At 45.8% G+C, this 22,801-nt stretch overlaps 1 protein-coding gene across 3 annotated transcripts in view; it reads right to left on the reverse strand.

Moving 5' to 3' along the window:
• The window catches only part of FHOD3 (formin homology 2 domain containing 3), a 509,790-nt gene that overhangs the window by 63,419 nt on the left and 423,570 nt on the right, over positions 1-22,801 (reverse strand). For all 3 annotated transcript variants that reach the window (XM_037806361.1, XM_037806363.1, XM_037806362.1), the window contains 2 exons: positions 19,481-19,695; positions 3,653-3,949 (listed from right to left, as the gene is read on the reverse strand). In XM_037806361.1, coding sequence (XP_037662289.1) covers positions 3,653-3,949; positions 19,481-19,695 — 512 coding nt within the window. The remainder of the gene's footprint in view (positions 1-3,652; positions 3,950-19,480; positions 19,696-22,801) is intronic.

A 22,801-nucleotide genomic window follows, 5' to 3' on the forward strand; every position in this document is an offset into this window, starting at 1 on the left:
TCCTAAGGATACTTTTGCTGGATATATAATTCGTGGTTGGCAGTTCTTTTTCTTTTCATTAAAAAACATTGTGCCCATTCCTTCTGGTTTCCATGGTTTCAGATGAGAAATTTGCTGTCATTTGAATTAGTGTTCCTCTACAGGAAATATGCTTTTTCTCTCTAGCGTCTTTCAGGATATTTTCTTTTGTCTTCAGATTTCAGGTATTTGATAATCATGTGCTTGGTGTAGATTTCTTTGAGTTTATCCTGTTTAGGGTTTCCTTAGCATCTTAAATCTGTAGGTTTATGCTTCTTGCCAAATTTGGGAAATTTTAAGCTATTATTTCTTCAAATATCTTTAACACTGCCCTTTTTCTCCCCTCCTTCTGAGACTCTAATGAAACTGATGTTAGATCTTTTGCTATAGTCTCATATGTCTCTGAGGCTCTGTTTATTCCTTCTTCATGCTATTTTTTTCTGCTATTCAGATTTGGTAATTTTTATAGTCATGTTTTCAAGTTCACCAGTTATTTCGTTTGTTGTCTCCAATCTGTCATTCGGCCCATCCAGTAACTGAATTTTATTTCAGTTATTTGTATTTTTTCAGTTCTATAATTTCCATTTGGTTCTTTTTTATATCTTCTATTTCTTTGCTAGGTGTTTCTCCTGGGTGTTTGTACCTACTCGTTGAAACTTTTTTTTTTTTTTTTTTAATAACAGTGTTAAAATCCTTGTTATATAATTCTAACATAGACTCATATCAGTGTTGGTGTCTGTCGTCTTTCCTCATTCAAGTTGTCTTAGTTCTTGGTATGATGAGTGATTTTTTCTTGAATCCTGGACACTTTGGGTATAATTTGTGACACTCTGGATATTTAATCCTCTCTTTTAGCTGGTAGAGTCTGGGTGGGGATGGATGTCAGCTCCCTGCCAGGTCCTGCTGTCACCACCCCAGCGAGAGTGCTGATTCAGCCTCACTACAGATGGGTAGGGTGGAAGTTCAGCTTCCCATATAACCCTACTGACATCTTCCTGGAGAAAGCAGACACCAATTCATACCACCTCATTGCCTCTGAGCAGAGGTGAAGGCTCAGCTCCTTGCTCGTTGTCACTGACTCTGGGGGAGAGCAGAGAGCTAACTAGAATTTCTCCCACTGCCCATTCCACGTTGGTGACGCTGGGTGGGTACGGAGGCTTAGCATCCTCCTGGCTCCACTGGCATCAGGGAGTGGGGAGAGAACACAGTGCTCACTAACCCTCCTCCTACTGCTTTGTTAAGGCTCATTGCTGCTGCAGGGAGTGAAGGTGCAGATCCCGACCAAATCCCACCAACACATCAGCAGGAAATGGAAGCTAAGTTTCCTGCATCACCCCACTAGAGGAATCAGCGCACTGCCAGCTTCTGCCAGGCAAGGGATAGAAGACTGGCTCCCTGATTAGCCCCACTGGTATTCCTGCTTCCTCAGGAACACTGCTGTTCCTGCTTCCTCAGGATGGGGGCATGGAAGATCAGCTCCTTCCTTGACTATGCTGGAACCAGTGGGGATGGGGGACCTTTTCCAGTGGTATTTTAGCTAGGGTAGGGTTCTGATAGGCTACCCTTTTTCCAGTCCTTTGCTAGGAGGAACACGCATTTCATGGAGCCTTTTTGCCTGTACTTGGTGGCAGTTCTAAGTTAGAGGCTTCTCTGGTGTCTATCTGGGATATATGGGAGGCGATAAGGAAATCCAGGGAACTCATTGCTATGTTATTTCTGAAGTTCCAAGGAGCCTAGGCAGTCTGCTACCTTCTTTCCACCATTCAGAGCCTTCCTATGTTTCATTCTTCTATTTTGTCCAGGGTATTTTACTTGTAAGAGGGAGAGCTGGGAGGAAGGGGACTCCCCCACCTGGGCCAGAACTCTCTTCCTTCATTCATTTATTCACCAACCATTTCCTGAGAACCTATCTAAGTACATATGTTCTTGGTACACAGCTAGAAACTGGGGACTCATGAGGAACAAGACAGATATTCCTGTTATCACAAAGCTTACATTCAAGTGGAGCTACAGAACAATTATATGAGTAATTATACAAAGTGTGATGGATGGTATGATACTGTCTCACACTAATGCCACAGAGAGGAAAAACCATAAAACAAAGGAAAATATAACTACACCATTGGACTAAGTTGAGTCTTTTTCAAATCCTACAAATTCATTTTGAGTAGTAGACGCAATCATTAGAAACAAGATTGGGAACAATTTTCATTGCCTGTAAGGTTCCTTTGTGGTTTAATTGAGAATATTCTGAAAAGCAAAAACTATCAAAGACTTGCCCAGACTCCACAGCTGCTGACAACGCCTGTAAGCAGTGGGACTTTTAAGGAACCAATAAGCTACAGCAAATAAACATGACCAAATCTCTCACCAGCACCAGAGTGAAACAGAAAACTGCAAAGCCCTCATTCCTGAGTCTATCTACTTGTACACCCCTATCTACTTGGTGAAAAGTCAAAGCTTCTTGACTGGGAGCAAAGTCTTTGCTTTCAGAAAATTTTCCTTCTTTGGAAGAATACTGGACAATCTGACCGAAGAAAGTTCAGTACCCTGGTTTATTTTTACTAATCCATCTTGATATATTTTAAGACTGCTAACCTAATTCTTAAAGCTTTTCACAATAAATTAAACATGATTCAAGGCTAAACTGATCAAAAAGTCATACAGTACACCCTGTACCGTGACCATAATTACATTAAATGTGAATAAGTAAAATTTGGGAGACTAAGTGTAATCTGATTTTGAAAGAAATTAAGTATTTAACAATTTATGTAAGACCACTTAACACATACAGCTTCAACCAAAGGAATATACAAATTTTCAGTGTGAACATTCCAACCTGGTGGTATTGTAGATTATATGCATCATTTAAAATTCCTCAAAGCCTCTGTAGCACCCATCCAGGTCCCTGGTGGGGTCCCTTCTGGCCAAACCTATAATCTAATATTCCCATTTGGTTCCCGATCTTCTACAGGTGAATTAAATGAATATCATGGTATAAACTAACAGATAAAATTCCATAAGGAAAGCATGTACTTTATAGTAAAGAAATGAGTGGGCTTGAGTATATTGTAGAAAATTATTTAAATTATATCTATTCTAGAACAGAACGTCAAATTGACTTCAGCACACTGAGATCTGAAACTCTGGGGAAGTGTTCATTCAATTCATTAAAAGATCTGATCTGGGCTGAAATGTTGAGTCATGATGGTTTAAAATGCTTCATCAAAAAAATATCTTAAGGGGATAGATGATTATATGACTTGTCTCCAAACCAGAAACTGAGAAAAGCTACACTTCCTAGTAACAAACAATAAGAGGGAAATAGAAGCTCCCGGCTCAGGACTACTCAGGTGACACCTTGTCCTCGGGGCACCTTCCCTACCTGCGGAGGTGATGATCGCGGGCGGCAGCCTGGCAGAAGGCTTGGGCTGCCTTTCTGAGGGTGGAAAGCTGCAGGCTGGCTGACCACGAGGCCCGTTCATCACTGCCAGACACCAGTGACAGCCCCGTGAGGCTGAGCTGACCCAGCAGGCCACCTCCAGGCCAGCTTGGGGGCAGGATCTGTAGCCAAGCAAGTCCCTTCCCCCGGGTTCCTTGGGGTGTGTTTACTGAGAAAGGGAGCTTTATTTACCAGTTCCCCTGTCCCTGGAGAGCTTGTCCTCCTTCTCCTCCCTCTCCAACGTGCTGCTGGAAGACGAGATGCTGGAGGCGGAGCAGGTGTCCCTCTCGTTCACCTCCTCGTTCTGCCTCTCTTTCTCGCTGAGGGAGGCTCTCTCTTCCGGCTCTTGTTCCGGTGCCCGCTCTGCCTCGCTCTCCGCTCCCACCTGGGCAGGGGCTATCTCCCGGCTGGCCTCATCGGCAACCTGCCCCACCTCTGCCTCCAGGTCCGGTTCTGCCTCTGGTTCAAGCTCAGGCTCCTGGACACTTGCTGGTGGAGACAGCAATGGAGAGAAAATTCACAGCAGTGATTTCTTGGAAGTGTGAAGTGGATGCAAGGTTGATTATCCTGTGCTGACCAGTGGCAGGCAGAATTTGAAAGATGGCCCTCTAATTCCTGTTCATGGTTATTCAATTAAACACTAATCCAGGCAACCTTATGAAGGGATTTTTGCAGATGAAATTAAAGTCCCAAATAAGTTGACCTTAAAATATGGAGATGATCCAGGTAAGCCTAACCCAAATCAGGTGAGCATTTTAAAAGCAGAGATTTCCTGAGGAAATAGAGAGATTAGGAGCTCAAGAAGGACTCAGCACACCTTTGCTGACATTGAAAATGGAGGAAGTGACGTGATGAGAAATGCAGGTGGCCTCTAGAAGCTGAGACTGACCCCTGGCCAACAGCCAGCAAAGAAACAGTGACCTTGGTCTTAAAAATGCAAGGAACTGTATTCTGCCAACAATCCGAATGAATCAGGAGGAATCTTCCCAGATACTTTTGACAAGGGCCCAGCCAGCCCAAACCCTGATTTCGGTCTTGTGATACCCAGAGCAGAGAACCCAGTGAGCCATGCTGGACCTCTGACCTACAGAAATTGTGCAATAATAAATTCAAGTGGTTTTAAATCACTAAGTTTGTGGCAACTTATTAGGCAGCAGTAAAAACTAATACATGATCCTTTTGCCTCTTCAAGAAAAGAGAAAAAGAATCCACAGTGAATCAGGCTGACAAGCAAGTAGCAGCTTAATATTTTCTGAAATCAGTGACTAACCAATGAGGCCCATCACTGTTTGCCTGAATTATGTCTGCTCATAATATGAAGTTAATCCATAATTTTGAAAGCTATTTAGAAGAATGACTCATGGGCACAGAACTATGTGAAAATCTATAACGGGTGAAGATTTGATGGCTGGACCAAGATGAAAAGCTTCTGCTCTCACCTGCGTGATCCTCAGGGAGCAGGCAAATGGCACAGGCTGGCTTGTGCCTGTTTCTGCTGAGCAAAACTCTGAACCGTGAGCTGGCACTTCACAGGGATGGGCGGCATGATGATGGAGAATAAAAAACTGCTCAGCCAACTGCCACCTGTGAAGGCCAGAGGAGGATGGAGTCGCTCCTGAGAGGGAACGGGGCTGGGCCAAAGCCACACGTTGAGGAACCCTGGCAGGGCAGCCCCCGAGTGACACTGCTGGAGTGGCAGAGAATTCATGCCGGATCTGCCTGGGCCAGGACTGGAAGGGCCCTGCCCAGACCCCACGGGGACACACTGCCTAGGGGGTCTCTCCCTGTGTGCAGGTACAGGTATCCTGCCAGCTCAGACATGCAGGGACAGCTGGCAACAGGGTGTGCAGCATGTGCCCCCAGCATGACAGTCCCGCACATTGCTACTGGGGAGGAAGGCTCAGGCCTCACTGCTCTCAGCTTCCCAGTAAGAAATGATTTTGTCAGAACTCACTTGCCCCTCACCCCGGCTGCTCCCAGGCTGCCTTCCTCTGAGAATGAGCCAGGGAGCTGAGGAGGAAGGAGGCAGTGGTGGGGAGGAAACACCCAAATTCCCTTATGTTCTTGGGCAACTTCCAGACATGACAGGGTAGAGATACTCCTCCACGGGAATCCCCCAAGTGCCCTTCAGGTAGGCATTGGGCCTGGAGTGAGGGCCCCTCCCTTCCTTCAGCCTGGGCAGCTTCTGAAGCTGCAGCTTGGTGACGTGCTCTGCATCTCCTGCTGGGGACTCTCGGCCTATACAGAAACCTGCACCCTGGGGGGCGGGCAGGGGAGGCAGTGGGGAGCAGCAAAGGCTGCTGCTGTCCAGGGCTGTCCCTGCCCTGCATCCTCCAGGAGGAAGGTTTTAACAAGCGGCGGTATGAGGACAAAGTTTCCAGGCAGAGAGGCACTGGCAGTACCAAGAAAGCCCAAGGACACACAACTGGGTACCCACCTAAGAATGGGGGCGAGGGGGCACACACATTTCTTAAAAGCAAAACTGGGCTGGGTAAAGGGAGAGTGAACATGCCTTTCAGAAGAATTCTCTTTGGTGATGAAGGAATTTTTATGGTAATTTCTTTTTCATCTGATATTAGAGTATTTAGCAGAGAGATACAAACCCCCCGTTAGTTTTACAGGCATGGCCAAAGCATAGTTTAGCAATGGCAGTGTCATCCATTTGGTTGACAGAAAGCATATGTTTTTGCACACATTTACTTCAGAATAGCCACATCAAAATGAAAATGTGTTCCCAACAGCCTCACATGTGGCATGCATTTAAGTTTTAATTGACGAGCATATGGTGAATACTGGCGATGGTGCCTCCTCTGGCTTTATCACTGGCAGGAGGTGGGGTTGGGTGGTTGCCATAAGCTTGTGTCTATTCAGGTCCCCAGAGGAGACTGGGCAAGCAAAGGAAGTGGGATCCATGAATTGATGGTTGTTTCACTTCAGCCTTAAATATTTATAAATACCTACTCCTTGGTTTTGTTTCATTCTCCTCAACATACACAGCTCTGCTCGAGCAGTGACTCTGGCTCCCTGATTAGCCAGCGGTGGCCTGGACAGGTGTGGAAATGCAAGTTCTGGAAAAGCCGCACGCTCCCAGGAATAAACAGTGCAACTTCGTCCCAGTATGTTAGGTCCTAACATGATGGAATCAAAACACTGGGGTGGTTTCTTTTTTTCATTTCTGCTGGGGAGCCAGTCATCTCCAAAACTACCTCCTGACCAGAACAGGTGACTCAATGTCAACAGGGTCTGAATGCACATCTGTGGTGTGTGAGACTGTCCAGATGATGAACAAACTAAATAACATCCACATGCAAATCAAACAAAGCAACCACAGACTGAGCGTGAAGGTAACAGACGAGAGCAAAGGTGCCTCCTCCTGGCTCCTGGGTTCATCACTGTACGGGGCAGTCCAGCCCTGAGCTGCTCACCACCTGGCTCGGGCCTCGGGGCACAACCCACAGCAGCTGACAGGGGGCAGCTACCCAGGCCAGGGCACCGCGCAACAGGAGACAGGGATGGCATGGAGTGGAGCAAGGACTGCAGGACCCCAGAGCCCAGCGCCATGTCAATCAACACAGGACGACAAGAGGGAAGGTTCTCTGAGGACCCAGGCCTTGCCTTCCTCTTGTGTCGTTAAGGCCCCCACATGGTCCCGGGGCTAACAACTGCTCACAAAGTTCCTGTTGACACTGGAGGGCCCTGAGACACCACGTGCAGTGTCTGAATGTACCTTCCCCCTCTTTCCCATGCTGTCTCATCAGGAGCCCCCTGGCCTATACCCCCTCCACACACATACAATCCTTCCTATGAGTCACTGCCCTGAGCCAGGCCTGCTGCCCTAAGGGCAGACTGGAACAAATAATCATCTACTCTTGCTCAGTTAGCAAGAAACAGGAGGAAGCATGCATGTCTGCAGGAAAAGTCCTACAGGGAGCCGAGATATTTGTCAGCACCGAGGAGAATGACGACCGTGTTTATAGCTTCCCACTGGTGCTGGTGCCAGTAGTTAATGAGCCTTCCCTTAGTCTGATACTGTCATGTCAGGGGTGAGAGACACAGTGACAGTGACAAGAAACAGGGAACGTGCGACAGATCCAGTATGTGTCATCATGGAAGTTACAGAGCAGCAGGGAAAAGGGATTCTAAAATGTCACGATGAGGCCTCTGAACATTGCAGGTGGATGAACCCCCCCACGGGGGACACAGGAATTCCCACCCTGCAGCCTCCCACCGACACCTTAACAGTAACACCACCCAAGGGCTTGTAAATGGGTGGGGTGCTCTACCATCAAAAGCAGGGCTCCCTGGGAGGGCACAGCAAGCGTCCTTTGCAAGGCCTGGGAAGTGACGTTTCTGTGCCAAACCAGCATTTAAGCAGAAGGACTAAGGTTGCAAAGGAGTTGAAAGGGGAAAGAGTGTCCGTGAGAACATTCTGGGCAGAGACCTGGAACACACGGTACGCTGAGGAACTGGAAGACGTCAGCGTGGCAGGAGCTCAGGGAGCCAGGGTTGCTGCCAGGGTCAGGGGAGAGGGCCTGTAAGTGGAGATCAGACCCAGCATTCACCCTGAGGTCAGTGAGGGCTGCGTTTGGTGGAGATGGCACCCACTTCATTTTGTCTGCAGTGACCCTGACTCCACCTGCATCACAGGCAAACCGTGTTTCCTGCTGGGAAGAGCTTAGGCTGGCTGTGAGCTATGGGACGAGGCTGCTAGTCAGTGTGGAAGAAAAAGTGCAGGGAGCAAACCCTGCAGACCAAGGGCTTGGAGAGGAAGAGTAGGTACCAATCAATGGAGCTCAAGAGAACGAAGAGGAAGACTGAAGGCATAACAGCCCGGGAGCAACGCATGGGTAAGGGACTGAGATTCTGGAAGTGGGGAGAATTTTTCCATTCCAGATATCAACCTGGCTAGCATTTGCAGGGACGAGGGGTCCACGGGGCTGCTGGCTGTCTTTGAGGCACTTTTACTGAGCGCATCACGAGTGTCTAATCGGATCCTCACGACCTCACAGTGAGGAAGGTCGGGTTACAGCCCTTGGAAATCCCAGGCACCAGAGCCTGTGCCAGGGTTGCCAAGCAGGGAGGCAGGGGTCTGCTCCAAGCACAGGCCCACACGGACCCCCAGCACAGTCCTGCAAGGTAGGCTCAGGAGTGACTAGGATAAACTCAGCCCTGCACATCAGGCCGGCCAGGTCTCCCACACTTGCCCATGACCACCCATGCCTGCCAACGACCTTAGATGGACAAGGGGACAGAGCATCCACTGCATCTCTGGGGCTGCACAAAGGAGAGTGGGAACTGCCAGGAGGACCTGAGCCAGGTGCCCAGGCAGCCTTTCTCCCTGGGGTGGGCACGAGTTTGGGAGTGAAAGAAGGACAGGGCAAGGAATTCCTGGCAACACAGAAGGCATCCAAAACAGGGATCTGTCTTCCTGGAACGCATCCTGAGAGAGCAGATTGAGGGGATCTTGGCATAGTCAGAATGTACTTAGCAAAGGCCAGAAAAATACATTTGGCTACAACCTACACTGACCTGATTAAGAGGGCTTTACACTAAATTTTAAGGTTGGGGTGGGGGGAGTATAAAGAAGAAGGAAAAAAATTAAACTGCATAAAAGAATACAGTAATAGACAATCTATGCAATATATGGAGAAATAATAGAAAGAGGAGGTCCACAGCATTCTTAAAGGAAGAAACAAGGAATTCCTTATCCAAAAGAAACAGACATTATGGTGTGGGCTAGGGGTGAGAGGTGAGGAAATTGCACAGGAACCCAGCAACACAAGAACCACAGGGAAAGAGGAAAACCTAGATGTTTTGTTGAGAGACTGTCAAAGGCTACCTCATCAGAGACAGAATGTGACTGGTGCTTTCCTCATGCAGACTGCCAAGCTGGGAGGGCGATGAGGGGAAAGCAGGGCTGGCAGGTTCCAGCCAGCCTGCCCCTGGCTCCTCCTCAGCTAGGCAGACATTCACTCATGCTGTCCGGCTCTCTGGGTCCTTCCAAAAGCCCAGCACCAACTCCTCATCTGGTCCCGAAAACCTCGCTAGACATCAGGCCCTGCTTGGTCCCTAAGTAAAGGAAAACTAAAAATGATTGTGTATGCTGTCTACACTGATGGATACTAAGAACCACATACATATCGCACTACTTAATTCTCAAAGCAACAATGTGAAGTCTTTACTGACTTTAAGGTTCTCACATGAGAAATGAGGAAACATGTTCAGACAGGTTAAGTAACTTGCCCAGGGCTACACAGCAGCCTGGATCCTCTGGGACTGCTCCCCCAGAGCCATTCTCTGTACTGCTCTGTGCTCGGGGAGGCTGACCTCTACTGAGAGCAGCTCCTGTGTTTGCTTCCCCCTCAGACTTTCAGATGGGTTCAGCCCCTAGGAGGCACCAGCAAAGACTGGAAGGAGGAGAGAGGGAGAGGCTGGAGGACACATGGCCCTGCTCCCTTCATGCAGAGCCACCGGTGGGCAAAAGTTGTCAGCCACCGCTTCTGTCACCTGGTCCCTTCTCACACTATACCACTCAACAAATCCCAGCCATTCCCCAAGCACCTTCAGGCCTAGAGGTGGGAACAGTATCTACAGCTTCCACCGCTGCTAGTCCCTGGGTATGTCACCACCCTTGGATGATCCCGCTCTCCTTCCCCTTCCTTCTGCAAATAGTCCCTTCACCAAAGGCCTTCGGTCACCCTCTTGGCATGCACCATCTGCTTCCAACAGGACCTCGTTGATAAACAGACCTGAGGCTAACAGGGCTGGATTTGAACCTAGATCAGCCTAACTGAAAAGCTTGGGCTATTAACCATGACATTACACTGTGTAGCAGGTGACTTAAGCCACAAAAAGGAAGTATATAATCATGCCCCCGCCTCTCCCCCTTTTAAAAAGCATACAGTGGGCAAGAACTTTCCAATGCTGCTTTCACCAACGTCCCTGACAGCTGAGTCCAGAGTGCCCAACTGGAATCTCTTAGCATGCAATCTTTCTTTGAAGAGATAAACTGCTGGTAGAAATATCTGAACTCACTCAGTCTTTGGGTGGCTTCAACTGATTTCATTCAGTCATGGTGTCTCGATGACTTGGCCAGGACTTGGCTTTCTGGCAGGGCTCATGAAACCAGGGGCTGGGCCAGCCAGTTCTATAATAGTTGCTCCAAACTGTGTAGCTTCCAGGGACCTCTCCAGTTCACAGCTAATAATTAACACCATCTACTCTAAACTTGAGCTTTAATCACATAAATATGGAAAAGGTCCCAGGGGTAAAAACTCACAACTTTGAAAATTCTTTAGACTTTGACTTTGGTGTTAGGCCAGCTGTTGCTAAGCTGTTCATGCAGATTCACTCTAGAGTAGGGTTTCTCAGCCTCAGCACTGTGGATACTTTAGACTAGATAATTCTTTTTTGTGGGGGGCTGTCCTGTGCATTGTAGGATGTTGTGAGCATCAGGGGCCTTTACCCACCAGATGTTAGGAGCCCCCCTTTCTTCTTCTCCACCCCACCTCCTACTGTGACAACCCAAAATGCCTTCAGACTTGGCCAAACATCCCCCAGATGAGAATCTCTGGTCTATAGGAATAGTTTCATTAGGATGGGCTACTCAAACCTTTACAAATGAAATACTTTAACACCCACAAAACACTGACTCTTCAGTCTAATTTGTCTGCCTTCAAAATTTAGCCTAGCTTTGTCCTCAAATCTCAGAGCTCGATTTTCCAAACAGGTTGGGGTCTAAACCATCTCTGAAGATAAAAACCACACAAGGTCAAAATCACCTTCAAACATCCCCATACAAGGTGCCACTTGACAGATACCACACCTACCCTCCACTACCAGCCAAGGTTTTTGTTTAGTTTCAGTGGAGCGCTATAAGAAGCACTGGACTGTATTCTTGGGCCATGATACCCCAAATGCAAATCCATAAACTCTAAAATAATATTTGATACAGCACATTAGTCACATCACAAGAGGCACATGGGAATCAGGAATGGCTCAAGGAATAAAAACAAACAACAAACAACAAAAAACAAAAAACCAAAAAAACAACCCAGAGCCATGTGCCGCCATGCCCTTCAATCGCACACTCACTCGGGACAAGCACATGAGTTGAATGTTAGGTGGGATTACCAGTACTAAATTGTAATTTTCACTTCCCACCGTCCCCACATTTATGCACCCCCACCCCCTGAGCATGCTTCTGATCGAGTTCATTCGGTTAAACAGGTATGTGATACAATCCATTGTAGTATCATTTAGGACAAAAAAGAACAACCTGATTTCAGGTCCAGTTATTGTAATATCCATCAACATATAAATTCTATTTAATACTATATCAGGAAATAAAAAGTAATTTAAGATTATCACATAATTCACTATCTCTTGAACCCAAACCATATGACCCTAAACATCAACCCCAGGATATGAAGGCTTCCTCTAGGCTTGTTTAAATACCTCTTCTAAAGTGAGAGTAGACAGGTTGTTTTGACTCAGAATCAAACAAGACTGACTCCAAACCTCACTTGTCCTTCCATGCCCAGGGTTAACCAGACACTACTTTCTCGCAAGAGCAAATAGGAAAACAAGTCTCTCCACAAGGACTAAGACACCGTCTAATTCCAAACTGGCAGCACATCTAAACAGCACCTCTAGCTCTTATTGAGTCACAGACAGAAACATCAATGACATGAAAACAAAAACTGCTATTTTGGAAAATCCGGATACATTAGCAGTGAAATCAACAGTCTAAAATAGTAATACCTCGCAAGTAAATCAAGTGAAATGACCCAGATATATTTTCTCTCTGCACAAGTTCCCTCTTTACAGTAGACCACCATCATATCTTCAGTCTTTATAAAGGGGCCTGGATAGTGGAAAAACCAGCCCCTCCATTCATGGTCCATGCAATCAATTTCTCAGTGAGTACAGGGGAAACAGCTGTCTCTGTAGGGTAACGTGTGTGCTTTCTTTTATCATGTTTGTTCATTCATTTGTTCATTCTGTCACTCACAGAACATTTACTGAATGTCTATTCCGCTCCAAGCCCTGGAAGACAATAAAGGTGAACACAGGCAGGGGCCTTGGGTTCCCTGAGGAAAATGCAGATGATCAGGGGAACCGCTGATCACATATACGATGCGATAAGCCCTGAGTCCCAGGTCTGCACAAGATGTAAGACAAACACAACAGAGAACCCAAAGGAGACTTCAGAGTAAAGGAGATGCTTCAACTAGATGGGTAAGAGTCCAATGGACACCCAAGGGCAGAGGGTGCTCCAAGCACAGGGCATGGTGGGGGGCAAGGCACAGAGGCCTGCCCGGGACAGCACAGCACATTTCAGGTATTGTGGTTTGGTGCTGAGTGAGCATAATATGGGGGGAAGGGACAGCTGTGTGGGTAAAAGACTGGTTGTACTGGATAACGAGGGGTCTTGAATGCTATACAAGACTTAAACTTTGTGTTGAGGATTTTGGAGAGCCACTAGAGGATTTTAAAAACAGAATATAGATACGATCAGATTTGCTTTTACAACTTTCTTTTGGTGGGGATGCTGAGAAGAGCCTCAAAGAATTGAGGCATATTAGAAGCTACTGAAATGATGAGAGATGGTGAAGGCTGGGACGAAGGCACTGGTGATGGGGAAACAGGGAAGAAGGCTGACACGAGACAAAGGAACACAACCAACACTTGGCAGTCGACTGCTGTGGGGGTGAAAATTAAGGGAGGAATCAAGAATTACATGTAGCCCTCCAGGCTAAAAGACTGCGCCAAGAGACATGGTATTAACTAAATGAAGACAGGAAGGTAAGAGCAGGTTTGGGGACAGGCATTACAGGTGAGAGATAGCTGGCATCTCCATCTGAATGCCCCTCAAACTGGCATCTGGCAAGTCTGAAGTGTCTGAGGGGCATTCAGATGATGGATACACACGACCTGAGCTCAAGAAGGCCAAGGCTGGAGATACAGGCCTGGCAGTTACCAGCAGATGGTAGGTAGTTCAAAATCACAGTGTGCCCAGCAAGAGGACATGGTATCAAAAGAGAAGAGACCCAGGGAAAGAATCTTAGAAAAACCCAACACTTAGAGGGTTTAGAGCTGCTGGATCTGGAAAGCCAATAAAAAGCTACCAGAACTTCTGGATGTATTTCCTAGAGGGAGCTCCAGCTTTAAAACGCTCTAAAGATGCATGCCATGTCAGGAAGCAGACAAGATGCATTCCAGGGTTGTTGAACCCAGGGGTTCTTTTGAAAAAGTCTACATTATGGATTGGAAAACCAATGTGTGATTATCTTGCTACACTGCAGGTACTGTGTTGTGTGCAGTTGTGTTACAGGAGTGATGGGGGGAAGACAGTGGTGCTAGCAGGAAAGGAGGAGTGGTGGAGATGGCAGAGAGATTAAGATCCTGGAGCACAGACAAGGATGTTAGGAGGAGGCAGAGACTCATTCTTCTCTGCTATTTCCAAGGTCTTAGTCATTGATTCTGGAAATTCAAAGTACCACGCTGAAGAATCCTCACTGTCCCTCCACATGGAACCTTCACCCATGGCTCCCACTGGATGAAAGGCACTGACGTCTCACCCACTCAACAAGCCAGATGCCCCGTTAACCTCTCTGGATCCAAACAAGCTCGTTCACTCCCAGTGCCTGCTCCAGACTTGGTCTTGATGCTCTTTGTTTTTGTTAAATAAGAACAATCAATCTAATTGCTGTTCAAAACTTGAAATTCCTGTCTACACTGAACAAATTTTAGGCTGCAAATCTGATAGTAAAGGGTAGCTAAAAGCCATATTACCCTATGTTGGGAAACAATTCTCCATGGATCACTCATGTTTCTGTACATCCTGAGAGCAGAGGGATTGAGAGCCTTTGCTCTGGACTAATCTTTCCAAGGCTGTGTGTATAGAAAGTAGCCTTAGAAGACAAAGATAAGGTCTCCCTCCACAGCAGGGCTGTCCAGTGCAACTGAGATAAAGCCTCCTCTGGGCAAAGGGCAGGTATGCCTGATGCTCATTAGAGAAGATTCAGGTTTCCTAAGCTCAGGGTCTTTCTTTTCAGGTTCCTCACATTGTGTGTGCAGGTGTCACTTGGCCCTATTTACATCACCCTGTGGGAATGAGGGCTTGGGGAAATGACACAAAGCTGATACTCTGGCTACTGCTATTGCTATGAGTAATAAATTCCTTTTTCTCTGATCCAGGAGTTTTGTGACTTCTGCCAGCATCCATGAAATTGTGGCAAGCTAATTTATTAGCTTACAAGTAGGGTAAAGTTTCAGACCCTTCACTGTTCTTGATACCCTAATAGCTGCCTATGAAAGCAACATGTTGATCAGATAATGTCCTTCTTTAATACTTTCTCAAAGCCATTCTGTGCCTTGGCTTTACTTAAGGTTTATACTTTGTCTACTTCCCAAAGGACTCAAAAATATTTAATGTTTTAAATTAGGGTATAAGAAAACACACTGTGGGCAACTGTCATTCTCTACAGTGGGGAAAAAAAAAAACTTTTTAGAGGCTGAGAAATGGCAAAGCAGAAAAAACCAGTGATTTTCAAAGGCTCTCAAGATCCCATAGCAGGTGTAGCAGGCAAGGACTTGGCCACAGGTAGGGCTCCTGAGAGATTGTGACATTTACTGAATGACATCAAGTCACATCAGTCAGGTAAGGTATGGGGAGATGGGCAGCCCTGAGTCACAGAACCACAAGGAATCTACTTTCCTGCCAATTCATGAAACACTGGACTGGAGGTGTCTAGCTTTATGTAAGGGAACCAGCATGCATTAAGCTGGTGATTGATGACATTCCATCACTACAGTGCCAGTGGAAATAGGATCCCAGATGTTTCTGATTTCTGCCATGTGGATTACATAATCTAGGAGAGTGCCTCCACCTGAAGGAGACTCAAAACATGTGACAAAGATGCTCAGCCAATAACCGGTAACTATGATGGCAGCCATGACGACGAATGGATGCCTATGTGAAAAACGATTATTCATTTAAATGAACTGAATATTTCATAATATGACATAAACAACTATCTGCATATACTTTATTTCCAGGCATGAGGATCAAGAGACTAGAGGAACTGCCATATTTACCAGTCCTTTAAAAGCTTAGATCTGCAAGAGGAAATATCAATATGCCACGACGATCATTTCTAAAAATGCCACCAGGTAAGTAGGCCATGGCCACAGAGGCCATATTTTTTATCTCCAGAACCAGACAGACATTTGGAAATACCTAGGAAACCAATTACAGGTAGAAAAAAAAAAGTCACTCCCAAACAATATTTTCCCTGACATAAGATTAATATAGTGTGACAAAGTTTACAAATGCATCACTAAAGTACTATTTCTGTGACCAATCTGGACCATACAGAGCCAAAAAAAAGGAAAGAAAGAAAGAACAATAACTTAACCATTATATATGTTCTCATGCCTAGGTTAGTGGGCAAAAGCCACTTGTAAGCTCTTGACAGAAGCTTCTTTCTACTGGAGAGGTCATTCCTCTCTACCCAGCCTCAAGAGAGACTGAGCTGTGCAAGGGAGGGGGCGAGAAGGGGGCAGTTATAGCCCTCCAGGGTGGGCAGTTTAGCCCTGGGACACCCCACAGGGAGCACCATCAACATCTGGTTTTCTGATGAGTCATTTTACTCTGCTTCATTTCCATGAAATCGGTTACCTGGATCTGATGCCTATGGGCTAACAGGTTACCTTGCTATATATACTGACTTCCCTTAGGGGCACACAGATTGTTATCATCTTGAATCCTCAGGGTAACTTCACCAAGAGGAGTAAGTCTACTCCAGTGAGAACACTGCACCTTTCTCTCTGATTAGTGAGAACAGCTTATTTGTTTTCAGAGTCATCTGTGAGTTTCTTAGAATAACAGGAAATAAGCTTATTAAATACATATTCAGAAGAATGTCACAGGGCTCAGAGAAAATAAGAGAAGGATAACCCAAGCAAGGGATGAAGAGAAAGGCTCTTCTGTGTCTGTCTAAACTTTGGGCTGATTGTCTCCATTAATTATCACACATTGCAAATGACAAGGCACGCATGTTTGTTCCTCATTTGGTCTTGGTAGTTTTGCAAAGAGGAAAAATACTCAAACCATCACCACTAAGTCCAGGCAGGACTGGGACAAACATCTGCTGTGAGCCATAAGAAGGCCAGATGGAAAAATAATTCAAGCACACACTGCCTCAGTGGTGGGGGTAGTGGCATAATTTAAACAAAAGTTATACAGATTTAGCTGGGAAAGTTTCTGGCTGAAAGATCTGGCTTGATGGCTTACAATGCTACTGGTATTTTGCCATTAGCCCCTCCCTCTTTTAAAATATATTTTGTAAGCATAAAAGAAAGGAGGTTTTTAATGTTTTCATGTCTTCTGCTTTTAAAAGTTTTCCAAAATCTGAGTAAGGAATTTCAATAAAAGAACACATAAACTGACCTTGAAGCCTGAGGCATATATAATTCAATAACAAATATCAGTTTTCCATTTTTTGTAAATATAATCCTTAAATGTAAGCCACAATTTTTGCAGATATTAGGGAGATGGTGAGCAAGGGGATGTTAATAGCATTCCTGGGAACTAACACAAATATAGTGGCACCATGATTCCAGAATAAATGGCTGGAAAGAGAATGAACCCTGGGTTCTACCCTCAATGCTCCAATGCTGTGCCAACAAGTTCTCAAATGTTCCAATCACTTTGTGCCTCAGTAAAATATGGATAACATCTCCCCTACTTAACTCAGATGCACAATACAAGATTAAACAGGAGCATTTGGGGGAAAAATACAAAACTGAAGTGCATTGCTATCAAAATTCCATAAAGGTAATGAAAAAGTGAGGCAATCCCCAGGACGTTTTACATAATGCCAGGTGTTTGGGGCAGGACAAAGATCTGGATGTGTGACTGTACTTTTTAATCTTCCTCCAGATGTTGAGATAATATAACTGTAAGGGACAAGTAAAAAATTTCTTTGAGCATTTGAAAATGAGACCAAGGTAAAAAGAAGAGACTATTAACTGGATGCCAGCAGACCATTTTAAAGAACAATAACAAACGAGGCTGAGAAAACTCTTTGTCATACCTAAATTTGTATTTTTGTCACAAGGGCAAAGTTCTCCAAATCAGAAGGAAGCCTCAGCAGTTCTTTTCACGACCATCCACTTACAGCATTTTTTTCAACCACCTATAATTACCAATTTTATAATTCAGTCATGTTTTGGGACAAGAAAGTTAGAATACATTGCAGTTTCCAACTGGCTTGGATCCTAAATACTTAACATTTGATGGATAGACCTTTACATTCAACAAAGCCATTGCCTTTTTGCAGAAAAAAAGCAAACATCACACAACGCTATTTTGTTAATTTGCAATTATGGCTAAATTCAAGACCAGGAATCCTTTTTCAGACATACATATCACTTATTGTGTGGTTTCAGGCAAACATTCTCTCAGTCTCTATTTGCTACATATCTTTCTGGAAATGTACTGAAATAACTTCATATTTTTCCAAACCATATTGTGTATATACAAAACAAATATTTTCTGTTTTCTTACTGACGTCTAAACCATTCTGTCTTTTTAATTGGAAAGAATGGCCTAAAGTTCAACCATAACTGGACAAAATATTTGAGGAACTGTCTCTTTGCCACAAACAAACATCAAGTAGATTAAATATTTGAGGAAAAACAGGACTTACAAATACTGAGGATCCCCTCTCAGCTTCAGGCTATTCTGTATGTCACAGTTTAGACCACCATTCTGTAAAGTGCTGGAGATACAACTTTTAGAGTTAAAAGTCAGAATTAACTGCTGACCTACAACTTCAGCAGGGAACAATTTTTCATATTGCCTTTGAAATATCATGATTCAGACACAGCAGCGATATAAGGCAGAGTTTGGAAAGTTTGGGCTCTTCTAGAACAGTCTGTTTTCCTGATTCTCAGAGTCTCAGTATTTTAAGACCAACCTTATCTCATCTATGACTAAGCCATCTGCCTGGGACAACCTTCCATGGCCTGATGAAAAGCTGTGGCTCAGCCAGCCTGCTCCTGCAGCACGAGCCCTGAGGCTTGGAGAGCCCGAGAAGAACTGGTCCAACGATATCATTCTGTTACATCCAGTTCTGCTGAGGTCATGGAGCCCTGCTTGTTTAAATTAAACTTTACACCATATTTAGTCAACCCTCCTAGAGTTAAAAGTTTAGTATCTCTGTTTTCTTCAGTTGGCTAAGTCTACATCAGGCTGCAAGCCATAACACGTGATTAAACCGAACAGTCATAGATGCAGGGTTAATCAACACATATTGTGTAGCAGCCTGTGCCCAGGGAATGTCCTCTGTGTTAACATGAAAGAAAATAGACCCACAACGCACAGAGCGATCCGGAAACAGCTGATGCTCAAAGGCTGCATCGTTGCTTTTCCCCAAATAAAGCTAAGATGACAGCGAATTTCTCCAGGGACTCTGCTTGTCTGCACACAAGCATGTATACACACACCCACACCACGTGCCAGTAATTTTTACTAGTTAACATTTTTTTCTTTGATATCTCACTTCTATTTTCACCAGGTCAATATTTTTCTTTACTGGCTTTAATTAACTTTACTGTCTGGAAGCACAAGTTGAACTCGACTGACACTTCCTATGGTAAGAACGTTCAAAAGTTGTGACTTCTGTGGGCAGATCTGCATATCCAAATAATAAATTTATGTTAATACTCTGTGATTTAGGATTGAATGTCAAAGTAAGTCTTATTTGCTATAGTCTCCCTTTTCAGTGTTCACACACTGGCAAGCTTTATAAATAAGTTTGCCTGAATACAAGCGGTACTGAAGTGATCTAAAGCTTATTGGAATGACAGCACAGGTAGCAGACACCCCCTAAAACTTAACCTCCGCGGCTGTCTCGGTACCAGCTCGCACGTAGCAGTGGCCACTGCTGCCCAGAAGCAGCCTGTCTAATGCTATTGCATCAGTTTTCCCTCTACTCTCCCTGCACTCACCTTGGGGATGCTGAGGTGTTCCAGGGGAGGAGGAGGACACCGGGAGAGCCTCCTGTGAGTCTAGAGATGAAGGGCTGCGGCTCAGCGGGGCGGGGGAGACAGGGGCCGCCGGCGAGGTCAGGTCCAAGGAGAGGTCAGCTCTGCCCCGGCTCGCACTCCGGCTTCTCAGCTCCTTCTCATGCGCCTCCGCTGCCAACTGCTCCAAGTACTTGTATCTGAAAGTTAAATTCCAAAGGGTTTCCGTAAAAAGAAAGAGGAGCCCGTGGCTGATGCTTGTTTATGGATGAAACACCTGCAGAGTGAGCTGGTTTCCTGATGCCCAGAGCACAGTGCAGAGCCGCCGGGAGGGTCAGTCTGCCAAAGACACCCAGCAAAGCCAAGATGCTAATTATTAAAAAACCTGCACCATTCATAACCAAACAAATTGGGGGCAACATCACACAGTTCCCCAGGCTGGATCACTGCTACAGCATCCTATTTTGCTCTTTTTGGATACATTTGTACAAATGAGCAAAACAGCACTAATGACCATCCAAACAAACAAACAAACAAAAAACCCCAACAGTGACAGCTGACAGCCAACAGCTCTGTGAGCTCACGGCTATGATGTGGGAGAATGCCTCTGCACGGCAGAAACAAACAAGGTCCCCAAAGTGCCAAGAGAGATTGTTTGGACGAACGGCCTCTCTGAATTTCTGAACCTGCTTCAATGCTAACAGCAACACAACTGGAATTCACTTTGTTCTCTCAGTGTCTACCATGGAAACTTTTTTATATTCTAAAATATTTCTGAGCAGGACTCAGACATCCAATAGCTTGGACCTAACGTCACATATAGTTTATTCATCAAAGTCAGTTTAAAAGAACAAAGATACATCTGTTTTGCATTTCAGGCAGGCAGAACCCACTAACTGTTTATTAAGACCAGCTACCAATCATATTCCTCATCGTGCACTTTATAGATCAGACCAAAATAACTTTGAATTATGTGCCTCTTCCAGATGTCTGCTAATTTTACCCACCATTATTTGTTCAGAAATAAATTTATGAATTCAGCTGTAGCAGGTTTCTGACTATCTTCCCCACAACTGAACTCTGAAAAGCTTTTTCAAGACCCTTACTCTGCATCCATCCGGATTCACAGCTCAGTCCCTCCCTATGGGCAAGCCCCTGACACTGGCCAGCCACGGCCCTCTCCCAGTCACTGTGCATTCTGCACCAATTCACTGGGACATAAAAGGCAGAGCACATCTTTGAAGACTTTAAAACCAATGCATTTCAAAAACTTGCATTTCTCCATCCCAGCCTTAAAGTGGGTGTGACCCCACCCACCCCCACCCCGAGTCTGTAATCATCTCCCTTTCTCCCTGCCAGTCCAAAAGCAGTCTGCCCTGCAGGCTGAGCTTGCACATGCATCTCTCACTGTGAAGCCTGCCTTGACCACCACAGCTGGAAGTGATCTTGGCCTTGCCTCTGAACTCATGTCGGATATGTAGTCCATTCAACTCACATGGCATTTTACATTTACTGCCTGGCATATTTAGCCATCTCTTCACATGTGCACGTCTGTTTTCAACAAGCAGAAAATGGGATTTTTGAGAACAGGAAGATTATCATTCTTTTGTTCTTTTGCTCAGCACCTTGCATTTGCCGATCGATGGAAAATGAGCAAAGCACAGCATGAGAAACCTGCAAAGCAGCACCTCACCTGCAGAGATCTACCTGCAGCATGGGACATTAAGGGGGCAAATGTACCTCATTTCATTTTGTGGGGGAGTGAGCTTGCTTTCATGGCAATTCTCTGATAAAAGATGTGCAATGGATCTGTAAATGCAACTGCTTGAGTGTGGCGGTGGAGCTGCTCCCTCATGGGTACAGGAAGAGGCTGTCCCACAGAGAAAGACCCAGAGACTCGGGACTTTCCTTGGTGACAACATCCCCTCTGAAAAGGTAGGAAAGGTAAGAAAAAGGATGTGTTTCTGAACTCAGTTCAGACCAGCAAGGTAAAACTCCCTAGCTGTGCACGTGACAGAAGCCTTGGAAGAACCTGATCTTAAGGGAAAGGGTCTGAGTCCCAGCAAATTTTAAATGGGGTGGTGGCAAACTCAAGGCCAGGAATGCCGTAAAGCCAGGAGTTTGTGAGCACAGGAATTCCCGTGTTGTGTCCAAGCCTTCTGCAACAGCAAGAAGGGGCAAGCAAGGAATGAAGGACAAATAAGGGAATATGGGTTGGTCCAGCAGATCAGAATCACAGCAGGAAAGCATCACTCAAACAAAGTCAGGAGAGTTGGGGAAAGCTTCACATGAAAGGCCTCAGGCCAGGAGGACAACCCATTTATGAGCTTCACTTCAGCCAGCCCAGTCCTGGTCCCTGCCTCTCTCCACACCTCTCATCATGGGCAGCCAGGGCTGGCAGGCATGTGCCGGCAGCCAAGGGGCTCACCCCCAGCTTTCTGGGGAACTCCAAGGATTGCTCATCCCAGAGTCTGGGCAGATGTGACTCAACGCCTATTCCTGTGCAACCCCGATCTCACGGCTCCATCTCAAGGAGCCATGAAATATGGGAAAAGCCAAGGATTTAACCTAAATTGTCCAAAGTAGTGAAGATGTTTTGGTGGTAGGCAAAAGTGGCAGGAACAAGGAGGCATGGAGGTTAAGAGCCACAAAAACTTTCTGAAAAAGCAGCAGCACTCACTTGTGATGGGCTGGGGCAGTGAGGGGGGTCTGGCAGACGGGGAAGACCCACACCACCTGGCACTTAGAGCTTCACAGCTTAACAACCCCTCCAGCCCCATGAGACTCTCCACAATCCTAGGGCAGACACATGACCTGTATCATGACCTTCCCCTAGAGGGTGACTCTAAGTGTCATGTGGCACTCAGGGGTCCAGTAGCACTTGAGCTGGGGAGCCCAGCGGCCCATGCAATGGCTGTCCCACATCCCTGCTGCCATGCAAAGCACTGGCCGACCCACAGAGCCCTGTGAAGCCTCCTACATGCAAAGCACTAGGTTTTCTAGCCATGTGCCACCACCCCAAGAAAAGAGTTTTCGCCTCTGCTGCCTTCAGCCAAACATTCCAGTTCATTCTACCTCCCCCATATCATTGGCTTATTTGTTCATCTTTTCAGTTATTTATTGAACATTTGTTGAGTGCCTGTCATGTGCTAAGAAGTGCACTAGGCACTAAGGATATAATAATAAACAAGAAAAGGTCCCATCCTCACGGAGCTCACAGTTCAGTGGGAGGGACAGGCAAATAAACCATGGGGTGAACTCAAGCATCCACCAGGGGCTCAGAGGTGGGGGGCGGGGCCCACACTA

The sequence above is a fragment of the Choloepus didactylus genome, chromosome 16 (genome assembly GCF_015220235.1).
Source record: "Choloepus didactylus isolate mChoDid1 chromosome 16, mChoDid1.pri, whole genome shotgun sequence".
Taxonomy (NCBI): domain Eukaryota; kingdom Metazoa; phylum Chordata; class Mammalia; order Pilosa; family Megalonychidae; genus Choloepus; species Choloepus didactylus.